This window comes from Apiospora aurea, assembly GCF_038362705.1.
Source record: "Apiospora aurea strain CBS 24483 chromosome Unknown utg000001l_segment0_segment0, whole genome shotgun sequence".
NCBI lineage: Eukaryota > Fungi > Ascomycota > Sordariomycetes > Amphisphaeriales > Apiosporaceae > Apiospora > Apiospora aurea.
The window spans coordinates 2,024,554-2,039,227 of NW_027117388.1; the positions used below are offsets into that span (position 1 = coordinate 2,024,554).

Here is a 14,674-nt window from a genome sequence, read left to right on the forward strand (position 1 = left end):
CAGCTGAACGAGCTGTGCAGCGAGCAGCTTACAGCAACTGCATGGAGGGAGCGAGACAGAAAAATGACATAAAACAACGGTGTAGCGGGCATTGGCATTGCATACGAGGGAACTTTCGTAAGGCGTTTCAAGGACAAGAAGACACCCTTATCCATAGGAGGGTGTTTGCATTTTGGGCCAGCATACATCTCTTCTGGTAAGAGGTGGTTTACCCTTTCGATTTCTCTGTGCAGACTTGGTCTCAGATGGCGACATCGTTCATGTGCACCACGAGTGCAATCAATCCAACCAATCAATTTGATCTTGATACACCGAATCCTGTGCATCAAACTCTGTGTCCGCCGTGATGTGTGCATGTGTCCTTGTGTACTAAGTGGTATTGATGGATCAATATGTGTTGTTACCGACAGAGAAGAATCTTCTTATTGCGATGCTTCCAGGCTGTGTTCTAGAACAGATACGGTGGCCCCCCCCGGCTCTAGCGGTCGATAGTTGCGCGTCGGTCCCTGTTTTAGGTGCTATAGTCGGTGGCTATCGGGGAACTGCACCGCCACAGGCCCCTCTAACCCCCTGCAAAGGTTACGTTCCCCCAGGCCTCGTAGTTTTCGCCCAGGTTTACCAACGATCTGACACTCCCACCTCGCTGTCGATGCTGTCCCGTTCATTGTACTTGTCTTTTCTTTCTTTTCTGTGCTTGCTTCCATCTTTCTCTGGCGCAAACTACGACTGCAATCGTTGGATTTGACCGGCCGACTTGGCTTGCTGTAGATTTTCCAGAACATGCGGTGAATCAAGACGCGGCCCTCTCTTACCTCTACATTCTTTTAAGCCCCCCCCAGCACTTCCTTCTTCGTTCCCGGCCTGTCTGTACCTACCTCATGGATACGAGGAGTTTATCACCCACCTTTGCATCCACCAACATGGCGCGACGATGGGCTCGCCGGGTTGAACGGTATTGCTGTAGCTGCTTGACGTATTTCCCCTTGGCTTTTGTCTACTCTGTTACGACCTGGGCGGTGTGGGTCGACGTCAATATAGGAAGTAGCTCATCCAAATCGTCGACTGCCTGGACTGGTAAGTTGCCCCTCGAGGCCGTTGCGAACTTGACTATTGCCCATTCAGCACCGGTACTGATCTCAGCGGAATCCCAGGCACGGCATCGTCGATCGGCAGCGTTATCCTCTACGGCCTCCTGAACTGGTCCTACACCACCGCAGTCTTCACGCCGCCCGGCAGCACGACCAACGATTACGGCTACTCGACCCTCCCGACCATCGCCCCTCCCTCGGCGACCTCGTTTACCGTCAAATCGAATGGCGAATTGCGCTTCTGCAAGAAATGCCAGGCTCGCAAGCCCGACCGCGCCCACCACTGTAGCACCTGTAGGAGATGTGTTCTGAAGATGGACCACCACTGCCCCTGGCTTGCGACTTGCATCGGCCTGCGGAACCACAAAGCCTTCCTGCTCTTCCTAATTTACACCACGCTATTTTGCTTCTTCAGCTTCGCCGTCTCCGGCTCCTGGGTCTGGGCCGAGCTTGTCAAACAGACACAATACGTCGACACGCTCATGCCCGTCAACTACATCATGCTGGCGGTAGTCTCAGGTATCATTGGCCTGGTGGTGGGCGTATTCACAGGGTGGCACATCCTGCTGGCGAGCAAGGGCCAGACGACCATCGAGTGCTTGGAGAAGACGCGCTACCTGTCGCCGATCCGCAAATCGATGCAGAACCAGTACACTGCGCAACACAATGGCGACGGCATGGCGCTCCCCAAATACGGCCAGCAGCTCCTCGACATCCATGCGAACGCGCTGCCGGGGGTCACGCGCCCGGAAGAGGGAGAAGTTCATGTGAGCCTGGATGGAAACAACGAGGTGCGCCCCGCGCACATGTCGTACGAGGAGATGGAGCGGATGCGATCCCGGAAACGGTACGAGGAATACTTGGATGAGCAGGACTCGGAGAAGCTGCCCAACGCTTTCGACCTCGGCGCAAAACGAAACCTGCTGCATCTCTTTGGGCCCTCGCCGCTGCTCTGGTTCCTCCCCATCATCAACACGACTGGTGATGGCTGGGCATGGGAGGCCAGCCCGAAGTGGATAGCCGCACGAGAGCGACTTTCGAGGGAACGCGAGGAGCAGCGACGACGCGAGGAAGCCGCCGGATGGGGCGTCGAGACACCCAACTTCATCCGGAGCCAGCCTTACGAGCCAGAGCAGAACGGAACGACGCGGCACTACCTCAACACCCCTGCAGCAGCGCCTCCTCGTGCCAGCGCTGGCCGCCGGGCACCCTCCAAGGCGGACCGTGTGCTCGGGCGTGATCCCGATCTGTTCGTGGACGAGCCGGCGAATTCGGTTTCTATGAGAAAGCTGAGCTCTCAAGGCATCGACATCGAGCATGACGACGACTATGACACGGACAGTGGCGGCGACGACGACGCCAACGCAGAGAATACCGCGATGAACCTGGTGACGAACGGGGCCTGGGCCAGGAGCGGTGCCAGTGGGTTATTGCGAAAATCGTCACCAAGGACGGAATCGAGTCCCTTCATCGCCGCGTCGAAAGACGACGAGGATGTAGATTAACCTAACCACGCTATTATATCTTTGGGGGGTTAGGCTTCCGATCAGGTTGTCCTGGGGCATTACAGGACAAAGGTTTTTGGGCAAACGGTAACGAGGTCAGCATGATTGGACGTGTGTTGTGTGAGAGAGAGAGAGATTGTATTAGCGGGCGTGGCCTTCTCTGCTTTTGCCTCTTTGACGGTGTTCAACTAAACGTACGATACAGACTTGCATGGGGGGTTTTCTGGGCGAGCGTGTTTTTTCTTTTCAACATGTATGATTTTTATAGTTAATCGCCTATACGGCATTACTTGGAATATAGAAAGCGCATTATCTTCATCGACAAGCCCAATGAGCTGGAAGTCTTCAGTCACGTTGTAGAAGCGCGACCTCAGGCGATGGCAAGTATCCCCTTGATGGCGACAACGCTGCCCTTGGGATAATACCTAGGTAGTATAATAAAATTTCTACATTCAAAACAAGTAATCGACTGGCTTAATTGTGTATTAAGAGTGTTACCTAATACTATTAATTAAATAAACATTATGCCACGGTACTGATTATTCCCTAGTCAATACAGGACGCCACGATATGGTGGGGGCAGCGTTGTCGTCATTAAGGGGATACACTATAAAAAGGGGCTGTTATTCGAGGCTCGAAGGACCGCAATGGGTACTTTATACCGGCATAAACACATATCAAATCACGGACGAAATAGATTCCAGGCTTTGAAAGAATTATAAATTCGGATTAGGGATTTCGGTTTATACTATCCATAGTCTATTGTTTTTAGGGTCATCAGTCTGAATTACGTCTAATTTTTAATTGTCTATACCATGTCGTGTCGTTCGTTACTGCGGTTGCTGTGCCGGTCCAGACTCTGCCTAAGAGTCATGGTCCGGTGGAACAGACCGCCGCGGCTGCTGCCAGCCCTGCTAGCCTTACTAGCCGTCTTTTCGAGGTTGGCGCCGCTGGCGACCGCCTCCTCGGGGATGCGCGGGGGGTGCGCGAACACGGGGGTCTGCTTGCGCGCGGCAAAGACGTCCTGGTAAAAGTCCATGTCATTGTTGTTGCTGAACCGCGACGAGTTGGAGCGTTGGCGGCGCGTCGCCGTCAGCTTGGAGTGGTCGATGGACTGCTGGCCGTAGGGGTCGGTACTCTGGGGCGGCTGGATGTTCGTCTGATACACGGGGAAGTCTTCGCCGGCGATCTGGAGCTGCCTGCGCGGTTGTTGGATGCCAATGGCAGCCGTCTGCTTGGAGAGCTCCAAGGCGAACTTGTTGTGGCGCGTGAGACGGATCAGCTCGTTCTGGAAGCTCGACTTGTGGAAGGTGATGAAGTTGAGGGCGATGGCGTAGGTGTCTTCGATGGTCGTCAACTCGGTGATGATCTTGCCGGTGTAGTCGCGTCGGTTGGCAGAGACGAACTCGGTCATGCGTGCTTGCAGCTCCTCAATCATTTCTTTAGGCGTGCCGAAGGCCATGCGCAGTTTGAAGACATCTGCCAAGCTACCGGATCGTCGATGGTTGAGAATGAAGAGCGTGTTCAAAACCGAGTTAGGCGCCTGGACGATGTGTCCTTCCATCTTCTTGAATTCAGTGTACAGGAGGGAAATTTCCGTCACGTAGTAGTCGTCACCGGTGCCTGTAGCGCCGGTGTTACCGTACACCGTGATACGGTCACCGACATCGAACGGGTGCTTCACAAACACGAAAATGATGGACTGGAGGAACTCTTGGGCAGTAGCCTGCAGAACCCAGGCCAGACCCAAGACAGCGGTACCGGCAGAGGCCAAAGCGGCGCTGGCAGACGCAGAAATGATCGAGATGAAGACGATGATGGTGATGATGACGACGATGGTAAGGAACGTCTGGTCCAGCTTCTTTATAACGGAATCCAGGTCCTTCAATGACGCAGTGATCGCCTTCTTCTCGCGGTGGACCTCGTCGCAGAAAGCCTCGAGTTCTTCCAGAGAAACATCGCCGTTCAGGTCGCGGTCGAATATAGAGAATGCGGCTTCGGCATCCTCCTCGGTCGGGAATGCAGGGCTGAGATCATCCGGGGTCAGGACATCAGCGCCGTCCTTAGCGTACGTGCGGAATAGACGACGGGCTAGGACCTGCGCAGAGCTCGAGTTGCGAAGGAGTTCCGATACGACCTTTCGAGGGTGGTTGCTGAGACGTACTTCACGGCCAGTGAAATCACCAGCCACGCGGTTGGCAACATCACCAACCTTGTTGAACGTCTTTCCAACGGTTTGCTGGAGCTGCCGCAAGGGCGTTTTGGTTCCGGAGGCATTGTACCCAGAAACTGATTCTTCGGTGGCCAGGCGATCTCCAGAGTACTGGAACAAGTGAACCAGGTAGGCGATATACTGTTTGTTCGTCTCGATCCTGATCATGTACGTGCGTTTGTGGAAAGTGTTGGCAATCCACTGGATGATGGCCTTCTCGACGAAATTCAGGGCCGCCAGCACGAACAGGGCAATGATGACCTTCTGGACGACCTCGATCCAGGTGATATGAGGGAATCGATCGGGTTCTGGCGCGGCCACCTTATGGTTGTTGACGATCGGCTTGAAGGAGATCAGCACGGCCAGCATCCAAAGGAACAGGGCCGTGTGCAGTTCCATCTGCTCGCCCATGGCCTTCCATTTCTTCGGGTTTCCGGAACCGAGAATCTTAGCGCCGAACCTGACTAGGAACGGCAGAATTGCCGTACAAATTCTAGCAGCCCATAGGGTCAGCCAGACGATCTCGAGCCAAATACCGAACCATAGCAGCTGCACGCCTCCATCTCCGCCAATCACGGGCTGTTTTTCTTGAGGTAAGAAGATGCCGAGGAAGACGGGGATGAGCAGGATCAGGAAGATTGGAAGCAGGTAGAAGATGTATCGAGCGGCGCGAGGAAGCTTCTTGATGCGCTTGAGGGCGTTAAAGATCTTGCTAGGCTCCTCCTCCGCCTCTCTTGGTAGTGCGTTAGGCAGGTTGTTAACGTTGGTGGGTGCGTTAAAGACGTCTTCCTTAATGATTTCCGAACGATCTGAACGTCTTGATTGGGACTTGTTCAGCTCTTCCTGGTTGCTGATCTTGCGTTCGATGCCGAGCAGCATCAGGTCGTCGTTAAGGCGAGCGGCGTGGTCCCGACGATCCTGGGTTTCCCGGTCCTGCTGCGTCTCTCGGTCGCTCTCCGACATGACGTCGTCGGAAGCAGTGGGAGCACGGTACAGCGTGTTGGAGGAAGTATCGTGCTGGTGATGCTCACAGGGGTGCTTCTCCGAGTCGACAGAGGCCTGGTTGTGGTTGTGGTATTGATTCTGTGATGATGTTTCGGCCAGCTCGAATGATGATGGATGATGGAGATGAGGAGGTCCCATGTCGAAGGACTGCCGAGAAGTCATGGTCTTGTCTCAATGAGATGTCATGAACTCCAGAGGCAGTCGCAGACGAAGAGGCGGTTACTCCTGTGGCGTGGGTTGGTAGTATTACCGATGCCAGTAAGGACACTGATACCAACGGAACAAACAGAACAGTCGAGTAGCTCCCACGCCCTTTCTTGGTGGAACACGGTTGATTCCAGTGGAAGTGAAGCAGCCAGCAAGCAGTTGTCGAGGGAAGAGGCCACAAGGAGGGATGTGCTAGTGGTGATGATGCTTGGCGATGGGATAGCTGGGGAATTAAAAGACTGGGGAGCGTGGTACTGCAATTGCGTGCTGAAAACGAATGTGATGAACCCAGAGATCCGAAGGCAAGAGAAGAGCCAGGTGAGGAGACGGACTGCTTAATCGATGGAGAAAAAGATGGAGAAAGGAAGGTCTCGAATCCTGAGAAATATGTAGGAATCAGAGAATCAGCCAGTCTCTTTCCCTCTTTGGCGAGCCGAGCGGGAGCGTGCTGGGTGCTGGGTGCTGGGTGCTGGAGCTGGAGGTTTGGCGACTCTGCAAGCTGCTGCGTGCGCAACCACCAGCAACCCAGCCGATGGGCCATGGAGTATTCGCAAACCCTCGATCCCTGCAACCCCTACACGTAGGCACTTGACTACCAGCTCGAAGTACAGGTATTTCCCACGACTACACGAGCCAGCTACTAATACAGGCTACTAACCCATCCCTACCGAGGTGCTCCATCGGCGCAGGTAGGGGAGTGTCAGAATTGGATATGACGCGGCAGGGCCGCAGGGCAGACAGGTGGGTGATAAAAATAAGACCGCGAACGCATTGCAGCCATTCTAAAAACGATAACACCACCTAAAGAACACTTAAAGATCTTAAAAGAAATATAGCTGTTTATTTCGACTTGAAATCTACTATCTATATTTTTCTCTTGTTTTTACATCTGTTTTTAAGGCTATTATGATAGGTAGAATAGTATACAGGCTTGACGGTACAAGTCAGCTGTGCGGTGTATTTTTCGGCCCACTCTGCAGTGAGCTCTCTCTCTCTCTCTTGGTGTCTTGCGAGTCTTGCTTGCTTGCTCTTGGCCTGCTCTTGGCCTGCCGCCCCACCGGTTGCTCAATTTTCTGATAGGCTTGTGGGAAGGCGATCGCATCAAGTCTTAGCAAGAGCTGGGCGATCCACTGAGGCGGTTCCACCGGCAGATCTTGGCGGCGGGACCTGGACGCCACGCCTGGAACTAGCACGCCCCACGCTGCCAGTGCAGTGAAGCAAGGAGCAGGAAGCAGGCGTTCACTCCCGCCTCTGTACTGTGCAATGCACGCGCAGAGCACAGAGGAACCATCAATCAATCACTCAATGCCTAATTGTGCTTGAAGTCTGTTTGTTTTGCATGTTGTGCCGGAGAGAGCTCCAACGTACATAGGATTTCCGGCTCGACGTCATGTCGCATCTCATAGCACGTCCCAAGCTGGCCGATCCCAGTGCAGATAGAGTTGTTGATAAGACTGATGGGACGGTACATTTGGAATGTTCTACTGGTTCGACTGGTTATCGTGAGTGATAATCAGTAGCCCGAGGGATCACTAATAGGCCTACATGTCGACAGTCCCGCACTTTCGTATAAGTACGCTGTGACTGCAGGCAACAGGGACGATCATCCAATGCAGGGGCTGCTAAGAAGTCGACGCAGCACGGCGGTTAATACCGAACCATCCTCCCTGCTCAGGGGAAATGGCGGATGGCCCGTGGGGGGGCAGTACCACGGACGGGTTCGGTACCGTCTCATAACCCAACTGCCATCGCTGATAAACAAAACGGACTGCCTGCGTTCTAGACCATCCCATTATCTTGCCACTGACGGCCCTCGCCGCAACGAACACAATGCGACGGAGATTGACCGATCGGTTTCTGGAGAACTGCTTCTTCGTCCTCAATGTTTCCATCTCTCCCTCCATTCGATCCTGACACAATGCTCGGCCGATAAGGGGAGCCTCACGGGCGCGCTACTGCAAGCCACTGCAAGCCATCATACCGGCGCACCCTTCCCTTCCTTTTTCCCAGTGCTTTGAGTTTGGTGTTGACTGATAAGGCTAAAACGTCGAGCAATCGCAGAGCGCCATTTGGATTCCGCACAATCCCCGAGCACGCATAAACCCCCAACCGTGGAAAATACTGGAGGAAGACGTCAGAAGTATTGAGCGGTGACTTGTAGTAGCCTAGCGCACCGTTGATCCGGCGGGTTTCCCTCTTCAGCTCGTTTCGGCGTACAGAAGGGACGGACGTTGGTGGTTGGAAGTGCTTTTTGGGAGGGTGGAGGGCCGCTCCACGGGACGATGGTGGATGGATAACGAACGCTGGGAGCGCCACCCCATCCCGAGACCCCAAAGACACGTTATTTTTCAGCTGCCAGCCCGGTTGACGTCATCCCCCCCCCTTTGCTCGCTGGTGTCGACTCATCGCGCAGGCACCTCCTCTTTGTGCTTGGATAGCCACTGACGAAATCGCCGAGAATGGGAAGCTTAGGGGCGATTCTACGCCTCGATGAGAGGACCAACATGAAGGGCCTAAAAAGTAGGGTTTCCGAAGAGAAGAGACTGGTCCAGTAAATCGATCCATATAGAAGAGGGAAAATCCCCAATATATCGGATACCCGTGTGTCCAGTGAACCTGGTCGAGGTCACCTCGTGTTGGCGAACTGCGCTGCAATGTGCCGTCCTTCCCGACCCGACCCCACGAAAAATATCTCCGGATCACCGCACATATCTGGGAGTGAAAGAAAAAGGGTCTTTGAGTTCTGCACGGGGTACAGGTTGGTGGTATGGCACACGCTGCAATCCTGACGGGAATCCTCCACTTCTTCTGCACGAGATCACAGATGGGCATGTGTAATGTGTAAGCTGCTGCAACCCGACCCGACGGGCCGGTAAGAGTTTGGCCCGAGAAGGAAGACGAGCAGTCATTCCTCGCGATGCTTTATGCTGGGCAAAGACCACACACCGACTCCATCAATCAATTGGCCTACCCACCGCGAAAAGAACCTTTTTTTTTTCCCTTTTTTTTCTTTCTTAAATATATCTAGCCCACCGCCCTTCGCTACTCGTTCGTTTCGCAGCTCACTATGGGTCGGTTGTGGAAAGTCCTCGTTCTTCGGTTAGAGGTCAAGCTTTGCTGTCCACCGAATCGAATCATCAAGAACCGATCGCGCTTTTTTTCTTCGTCTTCGCCCAGCCCTTCTAACTAACTCTAAGGTAAGGTACTGATATGCAAGTGGTGCGCCACCCGCTCGCGCGGTCCGACCGTCTCGACGCCCAGTACGGCGCCGTCTGCCCACCCATCCCTTGGTACTACACGAGTATTTTTACCGCAAGCGTGGGGGGCCGCCCATGGCCATTTGGCAAATATGCATAAACGGGCTTGTGCAATTGCGGGAAGGACGAAAAAAGAAGGCTGTTTCACAAAAACCGAAGATTGGGTGGCTGGCCCAGTTCGAGGGTGGATAGCGATCCGGAGGGCGGCTTATCGCCCGTAGAACCTGGACCTGGTAAGCGATATACTTTGGTTTCGCTATAGCACCACCCTCATTTCCCGGGTTTCCACGCTGCTGTAACATGTGCGACGAGGCGGCCGTGACCATTGGCCGCAAGCACACAGCGCGGCATACCCCCTTTTCTCGATCCGGACCACCACTCTCGTTCGGATTTGCCATCACGAAGAGCGAAAGAAAAAAGAAAAAAATAACTGGAGAGAGATCCAGTCTCTAAACCTGTCGGAAAAATTGTATCCATCCGGCTCGGGTCTAGACGACCATCGGTTTGACTCATGGGTGCCTACGTGTCCGTCCGCAACACGAGGAAGAATGAATCGCGAGTTAATAACCTGACCGACCGCTCTCGTTTGGCTAGTGGTTGCGCATTCGAGATTAAAAGGTGCATCCAACAGGCAGGAGGTCTTACACACCAATCTGCAGAATTGGCCAATCATTTCTTGGAGGCTGTGTCTAAAGACCAACTACATACTTTATTTGCCATTTGATTGCCATTGCCATTGACATTGCTAGGGCTGAAAGCAATCTCGATTGGCCTCTCGGGGCAGAAACGTGATGCCAGTTGATTGGCTCGAATGCTGTGTGTTTTGTAGATCGAGAGCGCCAAGGTCTCAACCTCCGATAAGCCAGGCGCCGTGTCCGCCGCGTATTGGCATCCAACCAATGTGTATTCGTCGCATCGATGCGACACGAGAAGTTGGTCTATTCATTCATTTCTGGAGTTACGCTTGACGGCAGTAGCATCACTCCCTTGGCTGGCTTGCTAAGGTATGACCATCATGAGTACGGAGTAGAAGGCAGTCTCATACAGGTGTAATACATTGTTGCATACTAACATCTTTTGCATCACAATGTCATCCAAATACGATTGTGTATGATTTCTCAACTTAATCAAGTACGAAGTTGTAATAACATCGGCCGGTATCCCCGAATTTGATGGATTGAACTCATCTTGCACTGGAGCCCCCCTTTGACGTACACATGATAGTCAGAATAACATATATGTAATACTCACTACTGAATACTGATGAAATACCCTTTGTATACCTGTAAAATAGCCACGAACGCAGTAGAAATAGCAGCATTGACTTGCTCCTTAAAGATGGATATCTACAAAGAATATTTTTCTCTTTCCAATAACCTATATAAAGCTAAACAGCTCAAGCACCCTCGTTGTTCTTGACTATCCCATCCGCACCACGCACCTCCAACCGCTCATTCAAGACGGACGCCGTATCATCATCGTCATCATCGTCGTCATCATCCCCATCCTCGGACTGAATGTCGTCCTCCTCACCGGCCTGGCCGGCATTAGCAGCGCTTGCGCCCGCCGCAGGCCGGCGTTTCTTCTCAAAGTCCTGCCGATGAGCCTCGGCTATAATACGGCGGATGCTCTCGCCCCCGGGCCGGACCTCGGACCGCCGACGCCGGCGCAGCCCAGCCTCGTCGGGCGTGCGCGCGGCCGAAGCCGTCGTCTCGGCAGTAGCGACAGGCACGAGCTCGTTCGGCGCGGCGTTGCTTGCTTGTTGTTGTGCAGGAAGAGGAGGCTCGTTCACGCTCTCTTCGGAGCTGGGGCGCTCGATCAAAGGCTCGTGGTCGATGTGGTACGGGAGCGGGACATCCCGGCTCGCTTTGTACTGGGCTACGTTGCCGCAGTGCTCATTCTCGACACGCAGAAGAGCCCACATGCCGCGGCGGGTCACTTCGGCGAAACCCAGGAGAAACGAGACAGCCGTACTGTGCTGGGTGTCATGCGTGAAGATGGCGTAGAAGATCCAGGCGAAGCGCAGGATAGGATCAACCACCATGATGAAGTAGTAGGGCCATCGGCGCTTTAACGCGAGTATGTCACGCAGCAGGTTGTGCCGTGCGTCGGGCTGGAGAAGAGAGAAATCCATCAACAGGTCCCAGATGGAGCAGTAGATGGCGTTCACGGTGCTGAACGTTACGAACAGTGCCAGGTTCGAATGGGTGTTATCTATGCGGTAAATTGAAAGCATCACAGCAGCTAGGATCGTCATGCCGTACTTTCCACAGTTGACCAGGTGTGGAAACATGTTCTTCGTATCGGCGTAACGTCGGATACACTGGAACGCTCGCCAGATGGCTGGGACGGCGTTGAAGAAACCCAGAAGTCTGGAATGGCTGGAATTGCACTGCGACGGATCGTTCCAGGAACGAGCATAGAGGCAAAAGAATAGTTCAACGTTCTAGCCACCGTTAGTAAAGAAATAAGCTGGGTTCGGGGTGCCTGATGACTTACACAGGTGGCGTATGTCAGAGAGCAGTACATATCGCCCAGGAAGAAATCACGGAATTCGACAGGAAAGAGGCCGGCAAAAAGTAACCGGTACTGCATAGACAGTTAGCATCCCTGTAGTAACAATAATGATCGTGGACAATGGCATACTGATGCCGTCTGTGTATCTGACTCACATGGGAATAGACAAACCATTTCCGACTCCGATGGCCAAGGATCGGTGCCGGCAGTAGGATAAGTACAAGGGTGAAGAATATCAGAAGAACCGGATAGTACAAGAACATATCTGGTGATCCGTAGCGCGTAAAGTTGAGCCATATGAATATGCCCAAAAACAAAAGACAGAAACTGGGGAACTCGGCAAGCTCTCGCCAGTCGAGGTGGTGCCGGGGATCGAACTCGAAGATGAAAGGGTAGTTGATCTTGTTCTTGTTCCAGAGGTAGCAGTCGCCACAGAACAGGGCGAAAAGATACAGCATCAGGAAGTAGCCGCCGTATAACTGCATCAGGTACGTGGTCTGCTCGCGTACAATCGGATCCGGGTCGAACAGGAGCTCCACACCGTAGACGAGGCCCTGCAGCGTGAAGACCGCGCCGGTGCCGATGAAGAGGCCGTTGAGGAAAGTGTTCCCGGACACGTCTTTCGGCCGTCGCGTCAGTCTGCGTAGCTTCCCGGCGGCGATCTTGTGGTTTCCCTTCTCAAAGTATCTCGCGTACAGGTCCTCGACGGCGACGATGTGGCCGTCGAGCACATCGCTGTTGACGAACCATGCCTTGTTGACCTTTTCGTTCATGTATTTGTACGGCGGCCTGGCGTTGACGGCCTTGTCGTACTTCTTGTTGAGCTTCCGGAAGGCGGTTCGGTTCAGTAGCGTGTACGACTTAAGGAGCTCAAGACCTCGATAAAACTCCTGGAGAGCCAGCTTCAGCTTGCGCTTGGCCGTGCGGTAAGGCACGTCGTCGCCATGCGACTTCTTGACGTAGTCGCGGCCGGACTCGGCTGACCTGCCACTGAAGACGGGCGTTCTAGGCATCTTCAACAAGGCCGCGGAGTTGGGGCCGGGCTTGAAGATCTTGGACTTGATCGGGTCCATCCAACCTTGTGCGCCGCCCTCGCCGTTGGAGCTCAGAAGGTGGTCATTGCCGTTTCCTGCCTCGCCTTTCTTGCGTTGCTTCACCTCGGCAAGCTCGTTCGCCCGTCTGTTGCGCATCTCGTGCAGCTGTTCACGGAGAACGGCCAGTCTCTGTCCCGCCTGCTCCTCTTTCTGCTTGTAGAAAGTCTCGACCTTGTCAAGTTCCCCGTCCAGGAAATCGAAGAACTCTTGCTCTCGCTGCCGCACCGTGTCTAGAGCGTATAGCCCCATATCTCTGTCGCCATTGTTTCCGCCAACGTCACCGGTGCCAGATGAGAAGAGCCGTCTCATGCGCATAGAGGAAGTCTGTCTTGTCAGGGGGAAGGGTCTGGGACAGTTGATGCCCTTTTGTTAATTGGGACAGGGGGTCCATCGACAGGCTCCTCTGGAGGGTTAGGCGACTCGAACCCGCAACAGGCTCATCAATTGCTGGTCCCGGCAATGCGAAAGCGTTCTTATGACTATTGGTCGTAGCTAAGGCCAGCGGAGACTGCGATGGCGGTGTAGGCACGAAGCTCCCATAGTTGCCGGCGTTACCAGGCGACTTGGTCAGAGACTGGCCCTCGTTCCTCGTCATGGCCACGGGCCTAGCGGAAGCAGCATGCACGGGGCCTGGGCCTTCATCCGTCTGCCGAGACTCCAGTCCAGTGTCGGGTCTCGGGGTGACTCGATTCTGGAAAGAGGTCGGCGTTCTCCCCGGACGCAATTCGCCTCTCCTGCCTGACGGAGTGGCATTCGCCTTAGCGATGGCGCGGGTGACGGACTTGACATATTTCTTGCCGGCCTTGTAGTTGAGATACTTGATTCTCCATTCTAGTCGCCGATGTTAGCTGGGATGGGCGGATGGACATGGCGGTCGATGGCGGAATGAGCAGGCAAGTAGCAAGACGATGGATGAGATGTGATAGGGCTGAATTGTGGCGAGACGAATCCATGCTCGTGATTGTGGGTATATTTGCAGCCCAGTATACAGCATGTAGCCGGGAAAACTTACCTGGGACCAAGTCCTGCTCAAGCTCCTTTGCGAATTTCATGACGTCAAAAGCATGCTAGGACAGCAACGACCACCAAAATAACGTTCTCTCGCGGACTCGAGTGGCGTTGGATGCTTTCGCGAGACCGACAGAGGGAAAACAGGAGCTCGGTGGGTAGTTAAATTAAAGACGTACATATGCAGCGTTTAGGTTTCCATGCCAATCAATGGGGCAATTGGTCCAAAAGAGCGAGAGCGAGAGAGAGAGCACTGGCTTGTGATAGCGTCCGGGGGATGGATCAATGGAATTCTCGAAGGAAAGGAAGCGCGACGATTATGTAGCACAGGGGCTCCTTCCTGGCCCTGATTGGCCGCATTAACGGACCGGCCCAGTGTGCCAGTGTGCCTGGGCACCTGCGCACCGGCGCATGTCTTGATCGCCCATGACTAAGACGAAGCAGGCCTAGGAGTCAGATTAGCCTCGACCTGATCCCACCATCGACCTGGCAGCATCGTGAGAACACGAACTCGTCGCTGTCTAGCACCACCACGGAATTGACAGTGCCCGGCCCAGTGGAACAGCCAGTGAAACCTGAGACGTCCAGCATTACCTAGTTAATGGGTATTGTCTATTGTCGTGTCGACCTCACTGACTGTGCCTGGCCCATTTCCCGCTATACACGAGTACATATTCCAGACGGAACCAAACAGCGGTTGAATCAATTGATTTTAAGGGTCCGTCCCCAAGTCAGTCAGTCTAGACTGGACTGGTGCACCTGGCCCAGCAACGCCCGCCTA

The 14,674-nt window shown here is 53.9% G+C and overlaps 3 protein-coding genes across 3 annotated transcripts; 1 reads left to right on the forward strand and 2 right to left on the reverse strand.

The window, feature by feature from the left end:
• Positions 1-920: 920 nt before the first annotated feature.
• Positions 921-2,593, forward strand: PG986_000633 (palmitoyltransferase PFA3; the record flags this gene model as incomplete). Its single annotated transcript, XM_066836855.1, has 2 exons — positions 921-1,074; positions 1,152-2,593. The coding sequence occupies 2 exons, from the start codon at positions 921-923 to the stop codon at positions 2,591-2,593; spliced, it is 1,596 nt and encodes a 531-aa protein (XP_066705748.1).
• Positions 2,594-3,401: 808 nt separating this feature from the next.
• Positions 3,402-5,972, reverse strand: PG986_000634 (Mechanosensitive ion channel-domain-containing protein; the record flags this gene model as incomplete). The annotated part of the gene is made up of 1 exon (XM_066836856.1): positions 3,402-5,972. One exon carries the CDS (start codon positions 5,970-5,972, stop codon positions 3,402-3,404), a length of 2,571 nt encoding a protein of 856 aa, XP_066705749.1.
• Positions 5,973-10,670: 4,698 nt separating this feature from the next.
• On the reverse strand, positions 10,671-13,937 carry PG986_000635 (signal transduction protein Syg1; the record flags this gene model as incomplete). Its single annotated transcript, XM_066836857.1, has 5 exons — positions 10,671-11,720; positions 11,774-11,863; positions 11,947-13,231; positions 13,281-13,716; positions 13,898-13,937. 5 exons carry the CDS (start codon positions 13,935-13,937, stop codon positions 10,671-10,673), a joined length of 2,901 nt encoding a protein of 966 aa, XP_066705750.1.
• Between the last annotated feature and the right edge of the window lie 737 nt (positions 13,938-14,674).